This window comes from Arachis hypogaea, chromosome 6, assembly GCF_003086295.3.
Source record: "Arachis hypogaea cultivar Tifrunner chromosome 6, arahy.Tifrunner.gnm2.J5K5, whole genome shotgun sequence".
Lineage (NCBI taxonomy): Eukaryota > Viridiplantae > Streptophyta > Magnoliopsida > Fabales > Fabaceae > Arachis > Arachis hypogaea.
In genome coordinates this window covers 87,875,597-87,895,865 of record NC_092041.1, presented here as the reverse complement: position 1 = coordinate 87,895,865, position 20,269 = coordinate 87,875,597, and the positions used below count along the sequence as shown (strand labels likewise).

General features: G+C 31.8%; 2 protein-coding genes across 2 annotated transcripts; both read right to left on the bottom strand.

Annotated features, from left to right (window-relative positions):
• Window positions 1-523: 523 nt before the first annotated feature.
• LOC112805699 (F-box protein At5g07610-like) lies at window positions 524-1,699 on the bottom strand. Its single transcript, XM_025848043.1, has one exon. The coding sequence runs from the start codon at window positions 1,697-1,699 to the stop codon at window positions 524-526; it is 1,176 nt and encodes a 391-aa protein (XP_025703828.1).
• An 11,298-nt stretch (window positions 1,700-12,997) lies between these two features.
• On the bottom strand, window positions 12,998-14,848 carry LOC112805698 (protein FAR1-RELATED SEQUENCE 5-like). Its single transcript, XM_025848042.1, has 3 exons — window positions 14,816-14,848; window positions 14,161-14,211; window positions 12,998-13,903 (listed from the first exon to the last, which is right to left on the bottom strand). The coding sequence occupies exons 1-3, from the start codon at window positions 14,846-14,848 to the stop codon at window positions 12,998-13,000; spliced, it is 990 nt and encodes a 329-aa protein (XP_025703827.1).
• Window positions 14,849-20,269: the final 5,421 nt, after the last annotated feature.

The following is a 20,269-nucleotide window of genomic DNA, read 5'->3' as shown; positions in this document are numbered from 1 at the left end:
ACGACAGAGTACTAAACCGGAGACAGTGACAGATACCCGAGTCAAGAGAGTGACGATGAGATTGAGTGCCAACACAGTGAGCCACAGAGCTCAAGCTTGACATTGAAAGAGGAGAGTTAGGATTGCTGAATGGCGTCGTTCTTGGAAGTTTTGAAAAATAAATGATCCGATCCGACTATGTAAGTGGATCAGATTGAATCAGATTTAATAATTATAGTACGGATAATTAGGTTCATTGAAGTTATTATAAAAGCTCAATTTTTTTTAGTTTTTAATCTTCAAATCATTAAATCAGTTTATTAAATATATCCAATTATAGTTTGACACATAAGCATCCTTAAAAGAAGTGTTTTAGAATAATTTTATGGGAGTATCCGCCATCATAGTTGTGTTACTCTTTGTTTATACAGTGTTTTGTCTAAACAAAAAAGTACCAATCACACCACCCACTACAAATAGTACCAACTCAATAGAAATTAAGGAAACTATAACCCCAAAATAATAATAATAATAATAATCCTATTCAAACATGATCAAATCTAGTAGTACGTGAAAGAGTTTCAAAGTACTGCAATGCCTTGAACGAATACTCTTGATTTAGTTCATGGAGAATTCTTGAACCATGATTGTTCAAATTATAAGACACAATCTTGATCTTCTCATCATCATTAGAATCACTGAGGAACAAAATTGCTGAGTCCTCTTCTTCATTTTCTTGGCAAACAACACTCATAGAAACTTGATCAGCATGATACTGTACTTTCAAATTTACCCCTTCACAGATACGATTAAGATCCATATGGTATTTCAAAATCCACCCACAATAATCTTTCTCCAATTCCCAAATATGATATTCCAATTCCCTTTTAGGATTAGCCACAACCAAGTGCAGATTCCCTCCGGATTGTCCAAAATATTGTACATTCAAAATGCAAAATTCATATGATGTCCATCGCAATTCGTTAAAGCAAAGCTTCTTGATATCGAAATAGATCAATATCTTGTGAGGACTGAACCAATGAACAAAACCGTTGCAATAAACACCAAACTTAACAGGTACGCCCTGATAGAAAACCCCATATTCAGTCCATGAATCTGTCTCTGATGAATAAACACTAATCTCAACTGCACCTCTTTGAGAAGTCCAAGAAAATTCACTGAACAAGATCACTTTGTAATAAGGGGATTCTTGAGGCTCGTAATAAAGAAATGGCATCAAGAAATGCGGATAAGGTTTGATACTATTGTAGGTTAGATTGAAGCAACAATTAATGGCAGGGTTGATTACACGGTAGCTGCAACGTTGTTCGAAATTCTTTGTTCTAGGGTTTGTTGATTGCGGCGGTGTATTAGCGTCGCAAAGTAGAAGACCGTTGCAAGATTGGAGGATGGAAGAAACGGGTTCACATATATTATTTTCGACGAGGGTATTTTGGTCATTGGACCTGAAAGGTACTACACAAACTTTCATGTTGCCCGTGTCATCACTGATTTTTCGAAGCAATAGAACTCGTGGATAACGGTTATTGCGGCAAAAACGAAGAGTGTGTGAGTAACCGAATTGAGGGTTGGAAATGAGAGCTAACCATTCTTTGCACACACACTTACATCGGATCACGTCTTTTGCCGGAAGCCGGAGAAATATGTCCGTCATAAGATCTTTGTTCCCGGCAACAGCATCGCCTGGGCTATGCTTCATGATTGCAAAATATATGAAATGAATTTTTTGATGTTTATGAGTTTGTTGGTGCCTCTCTTGTGATATGCAAATGAATTTATAGTGTAATCAACTGCAAGTGACCCGCTTTTAAGACCTATCCTTTTTTGGTAGAAAATCAAACCTTTTGTCACTTTTTTTTTTCATTAAATTTTGTAGTTGTATAAATGTGAAAAAAAAAAGGTTTAAGCGGTATAAGTAACAATTAGAGAAAGAATAATAATCAGTAAGCAATACATACATAAATGAAAGAATTCCATACCTTTTTTAACATACGCATAAGGAAGTATATATCTTGATATCTGTATTGTTTTGTATATAAAGTAATAAATGATTCTCAATTTCAAAATATCGGTGTCAATTTGGAATTAACTGAATTCACATTCAGACTTTCCATGTGTTTTATGAGGAATTGTAATTGAAGAGATCCATTATTTTTATTGCATGAGATCTTTGTAATCAGTATTTTCCTAATCATGTTTTTCAGTGAATTACTAGTCGTATACCTTTGAAAAGGAAAGGTTTAAGATATAGATAATTTTTTTCTCTTCGGTATCTTTTAGTAGATCAAGACTAATACGTTGTGGAATAAAATTTTATATAAGAATTTATGGGTAGTCAATGAATTAATGCTTGTACCAAATAAGATATAAAGCAATATAGTAATTTGCATTTTTACATATGTTCTTTGGAATTTTATATAAGGCAATAATTGATTCTTGGTTCCAAAGGATATCATTTTCTATGAATAAAATTTATATAGTTAGTTAATTTTTTTTGTCTAACAAGAAATTTTTAAATAGTGTTTATTTTGAGATACTCAAATTGAAACTGAACAATTAAAATTTATATTGTGCTTAGTGATTAGAGACTAAAATTAAGACACAAAATTTTATTTTTTTAATATTTTTAAAAAATAAAAATACAAGAGACTGAAATTTTTAAAAATAAAAATTGAAAAGTTTAATAACTAAGGATATTTTGTTAAAATTTCTTATTTTATATCCATATTAATCTTGAATCAAATAAGATACTAAAATTTAATTCAATTTTATATATTTTATACTAAATATAACAAAAAAATTAATTTAATTTCAATCTTTCTATTAAATGCAATCTTAATTTCTTCTTTTGTTTTAGTTTATCACTAAAAATTTAAAAATATTATTTATATATTAAAATTAACTATTTTATATTTCTATATAAATATATATAATTTAATTTATTTTTAATATATATTTTATATTTTATATTTTAATATATATTTTATATTAATAATTATTTTAATAGCTAATTTTAGTACGTACCTCATATAGTTGTTATAAATTTTTAAGCACATTAACTAATTAATAGGTTCGTTTGTTTGTATGGTTGAAAGAAGTACTTCTTCCAAAACAGAAGTAGAAAATTAAAATATTTTTTATTTAAATATATCTACAAATGTACCTTTTAAAAGTAGGTATCCTAGTTAATAAATATAATAAATATATAAATACTTTTTATTTATAAAATTACAATTACAATCATGAGTAAAAAAAGATTTTATATAACTTGGTATTTTCAAGAAAGTAAAACGTATATTACTATATATTTATTTATGGGTATAAAGCAAAACAATTTAATAAATGAATAAAAAATACTAATTATATTATCTTTCTAATGTTTTATGTATGTTTAGTGTCAAGAAGTGGTATTATGAATGGCAAAATAGGTCAAGTCCACTGGACTAGTCCGTGATAAATAAGGCATGTTGTGATAACTGGTAAGAGTTTGCAAGACGAAAAAAACTGCCTGCCAAACTCGCCAAACATAATTTCATGAAAGGGTGAATATTTAAATTTGTCCCAAAAAGATTATTTGTTCTTTAAATTAGTCTTTAAATGATTTTTTTTAGTTATATTAGTCTTTAAAAGATAAAATGTAGGTCAAATTAGTTCTTCTGTCAGTTGGATGATAACGTATCACGTTAAGTGTCACGTGGCATGATGATGTGTCACATTAAATAGCACGCGTCACAAAATGCATGATTGGTTGACATGTCACTTGACATATAAAAAAAAATTATAATCAAAATAGTCCTTAAAAGTTCAGACGTAAGTCATTTTTATTTCTAAAGTTTTAAAAATTAATCAAACTAGTTCTTATATAATTTTTTTATAATATTAAATTTAAAATATTTTTTGATACTGCTAATTTTAATATTACTTTTTAAATCTTAATAAATAAAATTCTCTTTACATAAAATAATAAAAATAATTAAAATTTTATAAAATTATTTTGTCATTTGTATTTTAAAATTTTACATTTTTAAATTGTAATTTTTTTATGTGAATTTTTTTATTTAAATGAATTTATCAAATTATTGTTGATCATAGATTTAAAAATTTAATATTTTAAATTTTACTAAATAATATAGTAATTATTTTAAATTTAAATCTTTTAAATTTTTTAAAATTATAATTTTTATTATTGTTTAATTTATATAGTAAAACTCAATAATTGAAAAACTGATTTGTGGAATCCCTTTCTGAATCTTAATATTCTAATATAATTTTTTAAATATTTCATTTAAAACACAAGGAAATCTATTTTAATACGAAGTATATCTATTTATATAATGCACCAATGCGGAGTAGCATGTGTTATACATAGGTATAATGTTTTCTATTTTATTTTATCTCATTGATTTGTGAAATTAAAAGAAAAATTATATAATCTATCTCAAACATATGAAACACACAAAATTTTATTATGATCTTTGCTAGTATTACGCTTATGAAGCAATTCGTTTATAATAATAATAATAATAATAATAATAATAATAATAATAATAATAATAATAATAATAATAATAATAATAATAATAATAATAATAATAATAATAAAGCAACAAATTTTCAATATTTTGTAAAGTTTGGAGTTGAAGCAAAATTTGTGAATCTTCTTGAATTTTGACTTTAATTATCACTACAATTACATCCTATATGTAAGTAATACTGTAATGAAAAAAAAAAGATGTAGTAAAAAAAACAGTGGTATAACTTGTTTAGGTTAACATACGTAAATTTTGATTTTGAGCATATAATTTTATTTAGGTTAACAAATACATACATTTCAATTTTGAGTATATATATATATTCCAGCAAAATGTAATAATGTAAGAAAAATGTTTTAGAATAGAAAAGAATAAGAGAGATTTTGAGAAGAATTAAAGGAGAGAGATAATTTTTTTGAAAAAAATTTTAAGAAGAAAAGATATAATTACTAATTTTTTGTTTGTCAATTACATTTCTATTAAAATTAGTAGTATCAAAAAATATTTCAAATTTAATATTATGAAGAAAAAAAATTTATATAAGGTCTAATTTGATTAATTTTTAAAATTTTAAGGATGAAAATTACTTACGTCTGGACTTTTAAAGACTATTTTAATTATAAAAAATTTTTTAACATGTCAAGTGACACATCAACCAATCATCTTATGACACGTGGTATTTAACCTGACACGTTATCATCTAAGTAATGGAAGGACTAATTTGACTTATATTTTATCTTTCACATACTAATATAATTAAAAAAATTATTTGAGAACTAATTTAAAAATAAGTAATTTTTCAGAGACGAATTTAAGTATTAATATTTTTTATTTTTTGTTATATGGTTTTGGGTATACGGTTAGCTTATGTTTTTAATCACCATGGGTTTGCGAATTCAATCAGGTCCAATTCATTTTATGTGGCTGCAAAGTGGGCTGTGAATCCGTGGGTTTTTTACTTAAATAAATTTTATGGAAAGCAAAATTACTTGATTTCCCTAAACGAATTCTGCAACGTGATTACCCTCTTGGTATTATTATATAAATCGTCCTAAACTGTGTAGGGTTATATAAAACGTAAATTATTTAAGCTTGGGACGATTAATGCATGATCTGGTAAGGGAAATAAAGAGTAAATCGTGCTAGGATCCCTGGAGTTAAAAGAAGAGTGTAAATTGTTCCAGGGTGGTAGGTTTAACATGTTGTTGGACTAAACCTCATTGGGCTGCCACGATTTACGCCTTATTGAGACTCTCTCCAGCCTGGCGTGATTAATACTTGTTTCAGCAACACTCACTGGGTTGAAACGATTTATGCTCAAGTTAGTAACCCAAAGGAGGTAAGGAGGATTTATACAGGCATAAACTCTATAAATGAACGAGTTTCAAACAGATGAACCACACTAGACATTTGTTGAGCATTGTGAGAGATGACGGAGAGTATTTTCTTATTAGTACATCATCGTGGAAAAATTGATGAAAACACAAGTGAGGGTGTAACTTTTTCTAGCAAAAAGAAAATAGGTGTGTTTATAACTCCGTCAACGACATTGATGGAATTGCACAATAGTATATTAGAGAAGGCTGGAAAGCGTGGTAAAAAACGCGTGAAGCAATTATTTTTTCGTATTCCGATATCATTGAGGCAAGGTTATGTTAAGTTTGGGAAGTACGCGATATTGGGTGATGACGACATGCGAGTTATATTTCATAGTCAAGTAAGATTTCCCGACTTAGGCGTGCTGGAGTTATTTGCCAGAATGGTTAACGTGGAGGGCAGCAGCGGGGGATCCGCTCCGAATTCGTCCACTGGCGTCATAGAAGGGAGTTCCACCGCCGTTCCAGCAGCGCAACCGGCGACTCCCCTTGTTTCGTCCCCATCTTTTGCTGCTGGTTTGCCTGTCCCAGGTGATGACTTGGGTGATGGGTGTAGCTTCGGCCAGCTTACAACTGCGATGGGATCTGTACCTGTAGTGGATGGTGCACCCGCATTCATGGAAGTAAGAGAGAGAGATCCGTTTGCGGAGGCTATAGGTGATGATGGGTCAGATTCGGAGCCACCAATTATTGGTGATGAGAGCGACGGCGAGGAGGATACCGCAGTTGCCAGGGGAGCTCAAACCCATGGTAGTAGTGGTACACAACAGTACCCTCGACACTTTTCCATGTTGGACCTTGAAGCAATGAACCAGCCCGCAAATGTTGATCAGCAATACCCTGTGATTCACGGAGAAAGGCCTAGCATGATTGGCACGGACGATTTTGAGGTCGGGCAATGGTTTGAAACAAAAGAGGAAGCTGTACTGACAATAAAGAGTTATAATATTCATCATAGTGTAGAGTATAAAGTGTTTGAGTCCGACCAATTGAAGTATCATGGCAAGTGTGTCCAGTTCGGGAATGGTTGTAAGTGGCTGATACGTGTCACTATGAGGCAGAGAAAAGGCTACTGGGAAGTCAGAAAGTACAATGGACCACACTGTGTCTAGCAACTGAGATATCGACGGATCACAAGCAGCTCGATTACCATGTCATATGTGCTTCGATTCTATCGTTGGTGATGGCTGATGCATCGATCTCGGTTAAGGTTTTACAGAACGTGGTGTCTTCGAAGTTTGGGTTCAAGCCCAGCTATAGGAAGGTTTGGATGGGCAAGTAGAAGGCAATTGCTCAGATATATGGAGATTGAGAGGAGTCTTACAACCACATACCATGGTGGATCATCGGGGTTCAGTTGTATATGCTGGGTACTATAGTGCTTTTGCGCACTTCACCAGTGAGGATAGGTAATACCGAAGATGAGTCAACGGTTTTCCTTCATCGACTATTTTGGATGTTTCCTCCGTGTATTGAGGCATTTAAGTATTGCAAGCCACTAATATCCATCGATGGTACTCATTTATATGAGAAGTATGAAGGTACTCTTCTAATGGCAATTGCCCAAGATGGAAACTCGAACATTCTCCCAGTGGCTTTCGGGTTGGTCGAAGGCGAAAACACGGATTCGTGGAAGTTTTTCCTCAGTCACCTCCACCAGCATGTCACCTCTCAAACCGGCATTTTAGTCATATCTGATCGGCACAATGCCATCAAGGCTGCCCTGCTTGTGGAAGACGGTGGATAGCTCCCACCCACAGCATACCAGGCATTTTGTGTGCGACACATCGCGCCAGGTTGGAGAGGGTCTCAATAAGGCATAAATCGTGGCAGCCCAATGAGGTTTAGCCCAACAACATGTTAAACCTACCACCCTGGGACGATTTACACTCTTCTTTTAACTCTAGAGACCCTAACACAATTTACTCTTTGTTTTCCTTACCAGATCATGCATTAATCGTCCCAGGCTAAAATGATTTACATTTTATATAACCCTACACAGTTTAGGATGATTTATATAATAATACCAAGAGGTTAATCATGTTGTAGAATTTGTTTCAGGGGAATCAAGTAATTTTGCTTTCCATAGAATTTATTTAAGTAAAAAATCGTGCTCTGCCTTCTTTTTTCAAATATTTTTTAATTCAACAAGTCAACAACTAATTCATGCATTGTGATTTTTCTCCTAATGCACATAAAATGAGACAATCTTGGACTGGCTTATGCGAAGTGGTTGGCATCCATTGGTCCAAATAGCAAGGGTAAATAGGGCACAACGAATAAAATGATTATGGTCATTAACGACTACTTAAGTGCAGGCTTCGGTTGGACAATTTTAGAGTGACTTATGTTGTTGATATCAATTTTTATTTGTGGCTTTGAAATTTAAATATGAGCACCACTAGGGGGCCAGCAGTTTTCTAACTTTTGGGCCAGCAAACAACCAGCAATAGGAATTTTATACCTCAAACAAAATAAAGCCCAAAACCATAAAGAGAGCATGTATTCACGCTCCTTTACCACGCTCTCTTCTTCTCCCCAAAAATTTTACAGTCTCTCCTCTACATTCTTGCGCGCCATCTTTGTTGCTCTCAACGCTGGAGCACGCTCAACACGAATCAGCATTCTTGAGCTCACTGTTCATCTCAAGTAGTGTCTCCAATAGCAGCGGCGTTACTCTCTGCAACAGCATCTCTCAGCTTTCTATCCATTCTCCTTCGTTTCTACTAATGTGTGATGCTTCTTCAAGATTAATGTGAAGGTCGATGAGTTTTGATTTTTGTTCATTTATTGCTTTCTTCAACTCTTACTTTCTTACTGTCCATCATTCTGTATCCATTCAAAACATGCAACCAGAAATTCATAATAACATCCAAAAATATTACTCAATGTTTCCTGTCTGTTCATGAAAAATCTTTAAGTACTCTATAATAAAATTTCTTTTGATTTTGATTTTGATTTTGATTTTGATTTTAATTTTGATTCATCATTAAGTTATTATCTCAGTTGTTACTAGAGGTTTGTTGTGGTAGAGCTTTGGAAATTGAAGCTGAAGTTTAATATGATAAGATGCAGCAACACCATTTTCATGAGTAGATTGCCCACCACCTGTTTGAGAAATTACCGCAGCAACTCTATAATAACTCTTCTCTTCTTCTACCTTTATTATTACTTTTGCCAGTCCATTTTGTCCTTGGTATGCTCCTGGATGTTGGTAGTTTCTGGTCAATGATTTATTTTGTTGTGCATGAAAATTATTCAACAGTGTGAGGAGCTATGTTATATCATATGACTTAGGTTCTTAATCAAGCCACCTCATTGATGTCAATTTTGATAGACCACCTAAATACATTGTTGTTGATGCTATTATATTAACTAATCATACATAGAAAAGTAGTCTCTGTAACAAGAATTAATTGCTTGAAGATTGATGAATCGAATCAATACATGTATATGAAAATCATAATAAGTTGGCTGTCAACCAATATTAGCTCTCAGAAAGAAAATAAAGCTATATTCAAAAATATTTTCATGGTTATCCCTTTATGCATAAAGTCAATTAAATTATTTTGTGTTTAATATGAACTATGAGGAAGGAATAGAAGACTTCAAGGCTTAGCTGCTGCTATCCTAAAGTTGTGGGAGAAGAGTCTTATTGCAAAAATTGCTATCAAGTTTGGAGTTCCAAATACGACAATGAATTAATGGCCAATGAACTAAAGGCAAGTTTGATAGACAATCTATTATTCAGTATATGCAAGTTTCAAGACATCATAGACTAAATAGGTATATGTTGAGCTTGTAAAGACATTTTTTCTTTAGCCTGAACACTTAAGCTTTCAAAATGTTTTGGAGTGTCAAAGGTTAAACATATGACATTGAATGCAGATGAATCATAATAGTAATATTGCTGGAACTTTTAATTTATAAATCTTTGAAAAAATTCATTAAGTTATTATCTCATTTGTTAGTACAGCTTTGTTGTGGTAGAGCTTTGATAATGGCTACTGCATAATTGATTACTAGCTTTGTTAATAGTATGTTTCTTAATAACATGCAGTGATTATTTGAAAATAGAAAAAGATCCAGATATTAAGATGCCGCAAAGAAGTACAACTACAAAGAAATCTGAAACAGGAACTAGAAGGAAAATGCAGCAGAAAACTCTTGAAGAATTAGAATCTCGGGTATGAACCAATTTAAAAGGGGATTTTGCACACTTTACTCAGGACACTTTGTACCCATCTGAATGAAATTTTGCACACACTTTAATGAGAATTTGCACACATTATTCAGCATAGTTTGCACTCAATAGAATTGTTTTTTGCACACATTTTTTGAACAGTTTGCACCCACTTTAATTGGATTTTGCACACATCAATTTTGCCTAAGGTATACATGCCTAGATATAATTCCTATCAATCTGGATCCTCTCACTTTAGCTTTGAACATCAACACATGGCATGAGCATGACAGGACCATGTCCAAATGTGGCTGCTTCCATTTATGTATGTTGTGTCTAGTAGATATAGCCCTAGGCTTCTCTCTGCTACTAAAATGATGGGATAATGTTAAATCATACTGTTACTTACATGCCTTTGGTAACTGTTTAGTGGGTCGTTGTTATATTTTTGGCTGGTATATGATGTGGGTCATTTAATTTGTACACCATAGGGGAAAATATTGCATATGCTGCATGCTGGGATTATTAACTTTTACTAAAAACTACTGGCCCCCTAGCAGTGCACACATCAATTTTACAATTTGTACTCACTTTAGTCAAGTTTTGCATACCTTACTTGCACAGTGTGTACCCAGTTTAATAAAATTTTCCATATATCACTTAGCATAGTATGCACCCAGTTTAATAAGATTTTTTTACTTTATGTTTGCAGAAAATGATAGAATGTCGTTGTTCTCCTGTTTCAATTTTCACAACGATAAATTCTCTTACAAAAGAGCAAAAAATTGAAGTTGATAAAATGGGATTTTCATCCATGAAGGCTATTTAAGATTGGAAAATTGATAGGCGGTTATTCCTCACACTTGCTAAAACATATAACACAATAACAAGCAAAATGGAATTAGTGGTAAGGGATATCGATGTGACAACAGACAAAATTGGGTTAGCTCTAGGATTACTTTCAATTGGAAAAAGTTTTCTAGAAGAAGAAGATTGGACTTCAGAGCAAAAAAGATTAGTTGCCGCGTTCAAGTCTGTGACAAACCCATGGTTACAAGAAGTATTACATTCAAGAGAATGTAATATTTCAACATCCAAAGGGAGAGATTATTTTAGGAGAGCATTTACAATGTTTATTATTAGCTCATTTTTGGCACCAACAAGTAGCGCTGTCACATCTCCAAAGCACTTACGTGCCATTGTTGATGTAGAGAATATCACAAGATACAATTGGGGAAGATTTGTGCATGATGAGCTTATGAAAGGGATTCAAAAATTCAAGGAAAAAATACATTAAGTATTGATGGTTGTCTTTATGTTTTGATGGTAATCAGTCTAATGTACTTATCCTTTTTTTTCTTTTTTCATTTTTTTTTATGATAATCATTACATTTATTATTTTGCTTGTAGATTATCTATTACCACAAAGACACATTCGGAGATAAGAAAAATTATATGGGGCCTCCACCACCATGGATTGCTTATTGGGATAAAGAAAAACTTGCAAAGAAGTTGACACAAGAGTCATCAAAGCAAAGGCCAACGGTTTGTTTTATTTATTTTATCTTGTTAATTCGCTTCTTTTTTTTTAAATTGATGATTGCTTATAATATCCCAGAATTCTTTCAGTTAATGAACCCCTTAATGCATATTTCTAAGTTGAATTCTTTTCACTTCTAGTTATCAGCTACGTTTTGTTTATCCAAGAGAAAATATATTAATTAGATTTGATCCTTTATGTGTTCTTGTGTGATGTGTGATGTGTGTGTTGTTTGAGATACATACAACTGTACTGAATTTTTAATTGTTGAAATCCTGCTATCTATATAGAATGCTCAAATGGCATAGATATAGTTATGATAGTCCCTCAATTTTATTCTAAGTCTTATATTTGCATGCTGTGTTTTAGAAGTTAGTAAAATGACATTCCAAGGTTGTTGAGTGCAGATGTGGATTAGTGAGTATAATTGTGCTGTTTTGTGGTGTGCTTATTAGTGAATTAGTGTGTAGTTATTTACTCTAAAGATTGAATGCAGTTTGATAAAAGAAAAATAGTGGCAAGTTTGGTGCAAACTGCAGAGAATACAATTACAATGGTAAATAACAAAGTTGAAACTAAATTGGATTTAATATGTGATCTCTGTTTTTTATTTTCAATTTTTAATTCATGGAATGCTAGTTATGCTACAACTCTTCTCCGTTGGCGAATGGAAAGCATTATAAGCTAAATATTAATTTCTAGTGAACTGAACCTTTTCTGGATTTTTTTTCTGTTTTGCATAATATGATGAGTGTATAATATAATCTGTGTGACTATTATTGTAGGGTATTGTTACCCTTTTAGTTAAGCAAGGTGATGTTGATGCTAAATTTGCAAAGAACACAACAAGAGCACCAACTAAGAAAAGGGGGGCGAAGGAACCCATCGATGTCTTTCTTCATAGATATCTATGTATCATAGTAAACAAATATACATAAAAAAAATTATAAGCAAACTTAACAAAAGTGGATGCAAATGTTGTCATCAACATGTTAATAATGCATTGAAGCTTTAAAAAAATTAGAATAAGAAAATTGTACTAGAGGCATATTCAAACACATGTTAGAATTCTAGCAAATAGAATATAATAGCCACTTGATACTTTTTAAATACTAATATGTAATTCCTATGTGCAAAATATAAAAATTCATGTTTAGAGAAGTACCTGATAGCCACTTGTTATCTTTTAAACCATATTCAATCAAAAAATCTTCCCATTGATTTTGAAAATCATCTTCTGAAATAGACTCCCAAACAATATTATTTAAATCACTTTGTAACTCTTCATATCTCTTGCATCTTTTAAATTTTTCTGAAATCTTTTTCGTAATGTGCCAAATGCATAACCTATGACGTGTCTCTGGCATCACATTCTCAATTCCAGCTCGTATTCCGAGGCATGATCTGTTATAATGCTTTTAGGAGCCTTTCCATGCATACATGTAAGCCAAGCATTAAATAACCAAGTAAACGAGCCTGAATTTTTCTTAGTTAACAAACCACACCCAAGAAGCATTGAGTTACCATGGTGATTAACCCCCACAAAGGAACTAAATGGCTTATCGTAACGATTGGTTTTATAAGTAGTATCAAACGAAACTACATCACCGAAGTACTCATATGCTGCTCTACTTCGAGCATCAGCCCAAAATATAGTTTTGAGATGCTTGTTTTGATCAAGTTCAACATCAAAATAAAAATCAGAGTTCATATCCTTCATCTGTGTAAAATACTTCAACATCTCCCTAACATCCATTTCTTCCGTAACATTGCGTACCTTTCTGCTGAGATAGTTCCTAACATCTTTTTCTATTAAGTTTATCTTAGAAAAACCCCCTGCTTCACCCATCAATACTTTATATGTTTTGCTTGGTCTCACACCTGCTTCATCATTCCTCTCAATGACTCGACACATGTGCATAGTCATCTCTCTATTACGTGTCAACAGTTTTGCCATCTCTGGATCACAAGGATGTGAATGATCCAAGCACACCTTCGATATAATCCAAAGACCCTCCTTATTTAACCTAATAGAAATCCTTGTGAGACAATTGTAGTTGGTTCTAGGGTTGGTCTTTTCTATTGGTGAAACTCTAGACTTGCGTTTCTCCTCCCTATTGCAAGTGATCATTTGATTCTTAGGAACCTTATCTTTACTAACTCTTCGGGTAAATTTTATCTTAGTAACAAAACCAACGCGCTTGGCATAATTCTGATAAAATTGATTTGCATCTTCAATGGTTCCAAAACACATGCCAACCTTGGGCACATCCTGTAAAAAAGTTAGCATACAGCGGATAGTAAATCAAAATCTCATTAAAATAGGTGCAAACTATGTTAAGTCATGTGTGCAGAATCTCATTAAACTGGTTGCAAACTGTACAAAAGAGAATGCAAAACAGGACCCTACAACAACAGACTGCATTTGAATGCATCATAAACCCAACCAAAACAAAACAACTACATAAAACACAACACTACCTATTAACTAGCTTAGCCTCACTTTCCTAACCCTTGGAAATTATGTACCTCCAACCCCAAAAAATCATAGAACATGTTTACTGTTATAGAACCAAATATCTGAAAATTGAAAGTCGAGTTGAAAGTCCAAAAAGCACGTTTCTTATTGCTAATTATTAAGAACAAATAGTGGATATGTATATGAGAAGCATGCAAACAATTCACAGAATCCTTAGCAAGAATGAAGCTACCTATGGAAATTGACAAATCTGAAAGAAAAGATAAAGATTGTGGTGATGTGATTCAGAATCATGAAAGCAGCAATAATAACAACATCATATCAGAAATTGATGATGTTTGTAATAATAGTAAGAAGAAAAAAGATGGATCAAAAGTGTTTTATGGTAGCAGGGCATTCTTCTAAAAACCATTATTCATTACTCAGAAACAACAAACAAGAAACACTAACATTTTTTATATTTTCTGTCTTAGTCATTTCATCAAACAGTTAGTTTGCGTTAATTGTGGATTGTTGCATTATGAAAATCAAAAGCGAATAAGGTATAATTTGGATTCTGTACATTCAATTTAAACTCTATTATGAAAAAGAAAAACAGCATGCTTTGCGAGCTCAGAAATTCATAATCATAATCATCATTGTGTTCATTGATGCACTATAAAAATCATTACAAAAATCATAAAATTAGAAGAGGAAATTGCTTACTTCAATATTCTGTTCTTCTAACACTGATTCCATGATCGACAGAGAAGAAAATATTATCCAAGAGTAAAAGGTGAAGCTTCAAGCTTTGTCAACGAAACTGCGATCGTAGAAGAGAGTATCCGGCTAGCGGTGCTCTCCGGCTAGTTCCTTGGAGAGGAGCGTGAGAGAAAGCCGTTTGTGATAGCGTGTGAGAGAAAGCCATTTGTGATAGCGCGTGAGAGAGCCCTAGTATAAAAATGCATGCTGGCTGAATGATGGTTAGATATTGATATATTTGCTGGTCCCTGAGAGTTTTCCTTTAAATATATTGTAAGTTTGTAATTGTTATATTGGTAAAGTATTAAATTGGTCCCTTATATTTGGGCGTAATTCTGTTTTAGTTATTAAGGTTTAAAGTGTCCTATTTGAATCCAAAAAAAATTTATTTAGCATCAATTTAGTCTCACAATGAGATCAAACTTAAATAATTAACGAAATGTCCTACATAACAACAGTACAAGAACAAAATTGATAATCTGGAAAACAAGTACAAGCTTCAGAGGCACAAAATCAACCGTTAATGCATCAATACATTTATTTATCGTTCTCTTTAGTTCTATAGAAAATATTTTATTTATATTATAAGAAAAATAATAAATAAATGTATTGATGTATCAACGGTTGATTTTGTGCCTCTGGAGCTTGTACTTGTTCTCCAGATTATCGATTTTGTTCTTGTACTGTTGTTATGTAGGATATTTCATTAATTATTTAACTTTGACCTCACTGTGGGACTAAATTGAAGCTAAATGAAACATTTTTAGATTCAAATACGACACTTTAAACCTTAAAGATCAAAACAGAATTACGCCTAAATATAGAGGACTATTTTAATATTTTACCCTTGTTATATTTGTTTGTTGTAGATAAGGTTATGAGAACTAAACTGATCAAGATCAATGAGTTAATAGAATTATTGGTTTAATAGTTTAATAATTTAACTAGGATTCAATTAAGGTTTAACTAATTTAATTAAATATAAAATAAAATTAGACTTATGAAAATATTTTTTTGTAGTTAGTTAGCAAAAATAAATGTGAACTAGCTAGAGTTTGTTGAGAAACAATTTGTTAACAATGTATATATAAGAAAAGATTCAACTAAAGTCAAGTATGCTTTTGAAATTCTGATTTTCTTTCTTTGAGAAGAATTTAACACTTTTTTTTTGTAATCTCAAACTATTTTTTTTGTATAACACCTTTTCTCTTCATACACTTCTTCATCACTTTTTGATTTTTTAATAATCATCACTTTTTCATCTTTTTATTTTTTCTGCATCTTCTTTTTAAGCACATTCATTTCATTCTTACATTATTTTTTTTTGCATCGTGCGATGAATGTTCTACTATGAAGAATCAAGGTTTGAATTCACCAATTCCAACATGTATGGATGTTCAATAATTAACGCAGCTGCTCTATCAATTGGTAGTGTAACAACTCAATTTTTAGATACACGGGACTTTTTTTGAAGAAGCAAAATTTTCAGAAGTTTAATAAAGGAAGCACATCTATTGTATCATCATACACCTCAATCTACATCATTATTATTTCATCACTAAGCAAGAATATCTTTTGAGATAAGCTCGAACAACACAGTCACGAAAAACCTAATTTTTGAGCCGTTTCGGTTAAGAATTTCAGATTCTGGTTTTCGTAGTTAGTATCAGTTTGACGAGTCGAACTCAATTCATGAGAGAAGAAAAATAATAATATAATTTTATTATTATATTAATATTTGAGCTGCTTGAGGAATATTATAATATTATTTGATCTATTTTAGTTAAAAATAGGAGATAAGTTTAACCAGATTCACAGTCTATTGGTGCAGGTTAATACCAGTACTCTCTGATGACTTCAGCAATGCTAATGCCTCATTATATATCTTCTATTGTCTTGCTTATCATGTTACTAGTGTCATCTATACTAGTAGCTCGTATATTAATCTCTAGATGTGTTGTTAAGTGTGTTCTAATACAGCTAGTTTTAGTAATTATACACTTGAGATACTTTTCAAACCACCTTCCTAACCAATCAATGAGAATTATCCAAGGTTTCTCCCTACCCCAAGACACTCAAATGCTGGTCATTTTCTCCCTTTTTGCCGAAAATAAGGAGAAAAAAAAGAGAGAAACTTCATGAACACTAGATCTTCAAAGCTAGATTTCTTCCTAGCCGAAACTCCAATCAAAATTCTAAATCGATTAAAGTGATCTTATCTTGTTCCTCTTCAAAATCATGTGACTTTTTATGGATTAAAATCAGGTTAGGTGATTGTTCATCCCTCCCTTTGGTTCGGTTACAAGGAAACCTTACTAAACTTGTGTTTTCTTGATATTTTTTTATAGATCTCTTGCTTAACTTGACTTGTGAAACAAAGATCTTCAATTTCTAGCAGGTTTAAGGTGAGAATATCCATTCTAAATTTTTGTTGAAGCTTTGGTTAAAATTGTTCTTGAGGATTTAAAGTTGTTCTTGATTGATTTTAGGAGAAAAAGAGAGCTAAGAACACCTTGGAGGAGTAACCAAATTTAAAGCTGCAAACTAAGGTAGGATTTGGTGAAATTAATCTTGATTAATTGTGTTTGAGTTGTGTGATTGTTGTATGGTTTGGTTATTCTTGAAATTGATTGTTTGTATGAGTGATTCTTAGTGAAATTTTGGTAAAAATTTGATGAAATTTGATGATATTCAAGCCTTGAATGTTATTCTTGGGTGCAGCTGGATAACTGAATCATAAACCTTAAATTGGTGATGAATTAGTGTTGAAATTAAGTTGAAATCATATGGCTTTAGTGGCTGCTAATTTAATTTAAATTTTGAAAAAAAAAAGTGATTACGGAAAAGATTGAAAAACGGGTCAAAATTAAAGAAAGAATTTGAAGAATTTACGAAGAACACTTTAAGTATTATCATGAACGCTCAAGAACATCTCTTTGATTCATTTTGGGATAAAAGTGCAAATATTTTAATGTTTTGGGTGGAAAGTATAAATACTAAAAATTTAGGGGATAAAATATAAATATCAAAAATTAAGAAGGTCAAAATATAATTTTATAAGATTTTTAAGTCTAGGACGGATTTTGTTCTCTATTTATATGTATATACTGTGAGATCAGTCAATGTCTCCACTCCATTTGAATACAAACTTTAGCCTAAAATCATTTGTACGAGGCTCCTATTATGTGGTTACTTAATGAAGCACTAGTGAGACGCCCTACGACAATGTATGATGTAACACTCTAACTTTCAGTACTTCATGATCGCACTAAAAGTATAGGCGTTACTTACCTCTACTCCTTTAATTTCATATTGTATTTATTTAGTATTGATCTTTCGCGAATACAAACTGGATTTTTAATTAAGAAATCGAAAAGTCTTTACTTTAAACTACTTAATCACGTAATTATGTCCACATAATATTAAATATATAGACTTATTCAAAATTCCTCAAATACAAGTCCCACCATTCTAAAAACTTAAAATGACAAATGACGAGGGAAAAAAATCTCACCTAAACTAAAAACAGAAAATACAAATACATATAGCTATATAGTTCAGTCGCAGTTTTGCACCAAAGCTTCCTGAACCTGTCACTGAAGTCTTGGAAATATAACGGGGTGAGAACATCATCCTTTTGGATTCTCAATAGGGAAGGAAATACTATCAAAGTAAAAAAATACTTTCAAATGAAAAAATTTCATTATAAAAATAATTTATTTTTGAAATAACCTATTTGAAAAAGCTATGTGAGAAAACTTACTTTAAAAATGTTGTAATTAATTTTCTTTAATTTACAATTCCGTAAAGTAAATTGGATAATAAGGAAAAAGGACCAAAGACGTGCCTAAGGGCTTCCTATTCAATAAACTTACATCGCTCATTCTTATCCATCAACACATAAATTGTTGTATCAGGACAATACCAAGTCTAATCTTCTTCAACCTCCGTCACCATATCAGGAACAACCCTCAGCGTTACCACCGCCAGCATGAGGGATCTCTCAGTTTTCAAACACAAAGAAAATAATACAAAGAATATACAAAAATAGAATACAGATAAAGCAATTAGATCAAATAGCAGATAGATATATTTATTCAAATAGGCAAACCAAAAATAAGATGGACCTCAAATAATACACACAAATGTAAATAATGCATGTATGCCCTATGGTCAATTGGCTCATCTATCGGTTATACAGCCAAACTCGACATGTGATGCGTGAGCATCTTTTCTCTATTTTCTATTTAATTTAGAAACAAATTTATTGAGTTTTAATTAAATTTTAGTATTTGAAACCTCTTTGAATGCTACATTAAGTTGCTTTAGTGTTTTAATTATTTTAGGTGAAGTTTGGATCGATTTGGCAGAGTTCGTGTGCAAGAAAAGAGAAGACTTTGGAATCTATCAAGCTGGCGCTAAACGAGGACCTGGGCGTTTAGCGCCAGCAACTCAGAAATGCAAGGGAGCTCTCAGCCCACTAGGGTACTAAACGCCATGCAAGCCAGAATTGAAAAGAGAGTTTCTGTCGTCTAGGGTGCTAAACGCCGAATCCAACAATGCGGATGCACTTTCACCAAAAGAGCATCTTTAGTTGGATTTAGCTTATAATTGTTCTATTTTATTTTATTTTAGTTATTTTTATTTACAAACAAAATCTTTTAGCTTTGAAATTTATTATTTTTATTTTAGTTTCAAATCAAATTAGGTTAGATATAAAAAGAAAAAGATTCAGCCCTGTGGGGGATCTTCTCTGATCTCTTTCGCACTTTCACAATTTCTAAACTTTAGTTTTCTCTCTGAGTCATGAGCCACTAAATCTTGTTGGTTAAGGTTAGGAGCTTTGTTTATTTCTATGGATTAAGACTATTATCATTCTATTTTAATTAATGTAATGATTCAGTTTCAAGGATTACTTTCATTCTTCATCTCATGAATTTGAATATATCGGAAGAATAATTCTCATTCTACATAAATTCTTGTGATTCTTGGAAAAGTTATCTCACTTGAATACTAGCTTGAAAGTAAATTCCTCATAAACTATTAATTACTTGGACTTAGTAGGATACATGACATATAATCCTCTTATATTTGGGTAATTAGGATTTTTGTGACCAATAAACTAGAATTGACCCTAACCCTTTAATCTACATTAAGTGACCAAGGAATTGGCGGTTGATTAGGTTAGAGGAGACTAAATCACTAAGGAATTAGGGTTTAGTCAATTACAGTTTGCCATGAAATGAATCTTGCATGATTAAAATAGTTGGTAAGAAAACTTAATCTGGACAAATAAAAAACTCCAAAACCTTAACTATCTTCTCCCATCCGTTTCACACTGATTCTACTATTTGCTTGTCTCACTCTCTGCGTTAGTATTTTAATGCTTTTAAACCTCACAGCATCATTTTTTGTTTG

Bases quoted from the DNA above. Each gene is read 5' to 3' on its own strand.
- LOC112805699 (XM_025848043.1), bottom strand. From the start codon at position 1,699: ATGAAGCATAGCCCAGGCGATGCTGTTGCCGGGAACAAAGATCTTATG.
- LOC112805698 (XM_025848042.1), bottom strand. From the start codon at position 14,848: ATGGAATCAGTGTTAGAAGAACAGAATATTGAA. The intron at 14,212-14,815 runs GTAAGCAATTTC...TTCAATTTTCAG, and splicing joins TAGAAGAACAGAATATTGAA to ATATTTGGTTCTATAACAGT. The intron at 13,904-14,160 runs GTACATAATTTC...ACTTTTTTACAG, and splicing joins ATGATTTTTTGGGGTTGGAG to GATGTGCCCAAGGTTGGCAT.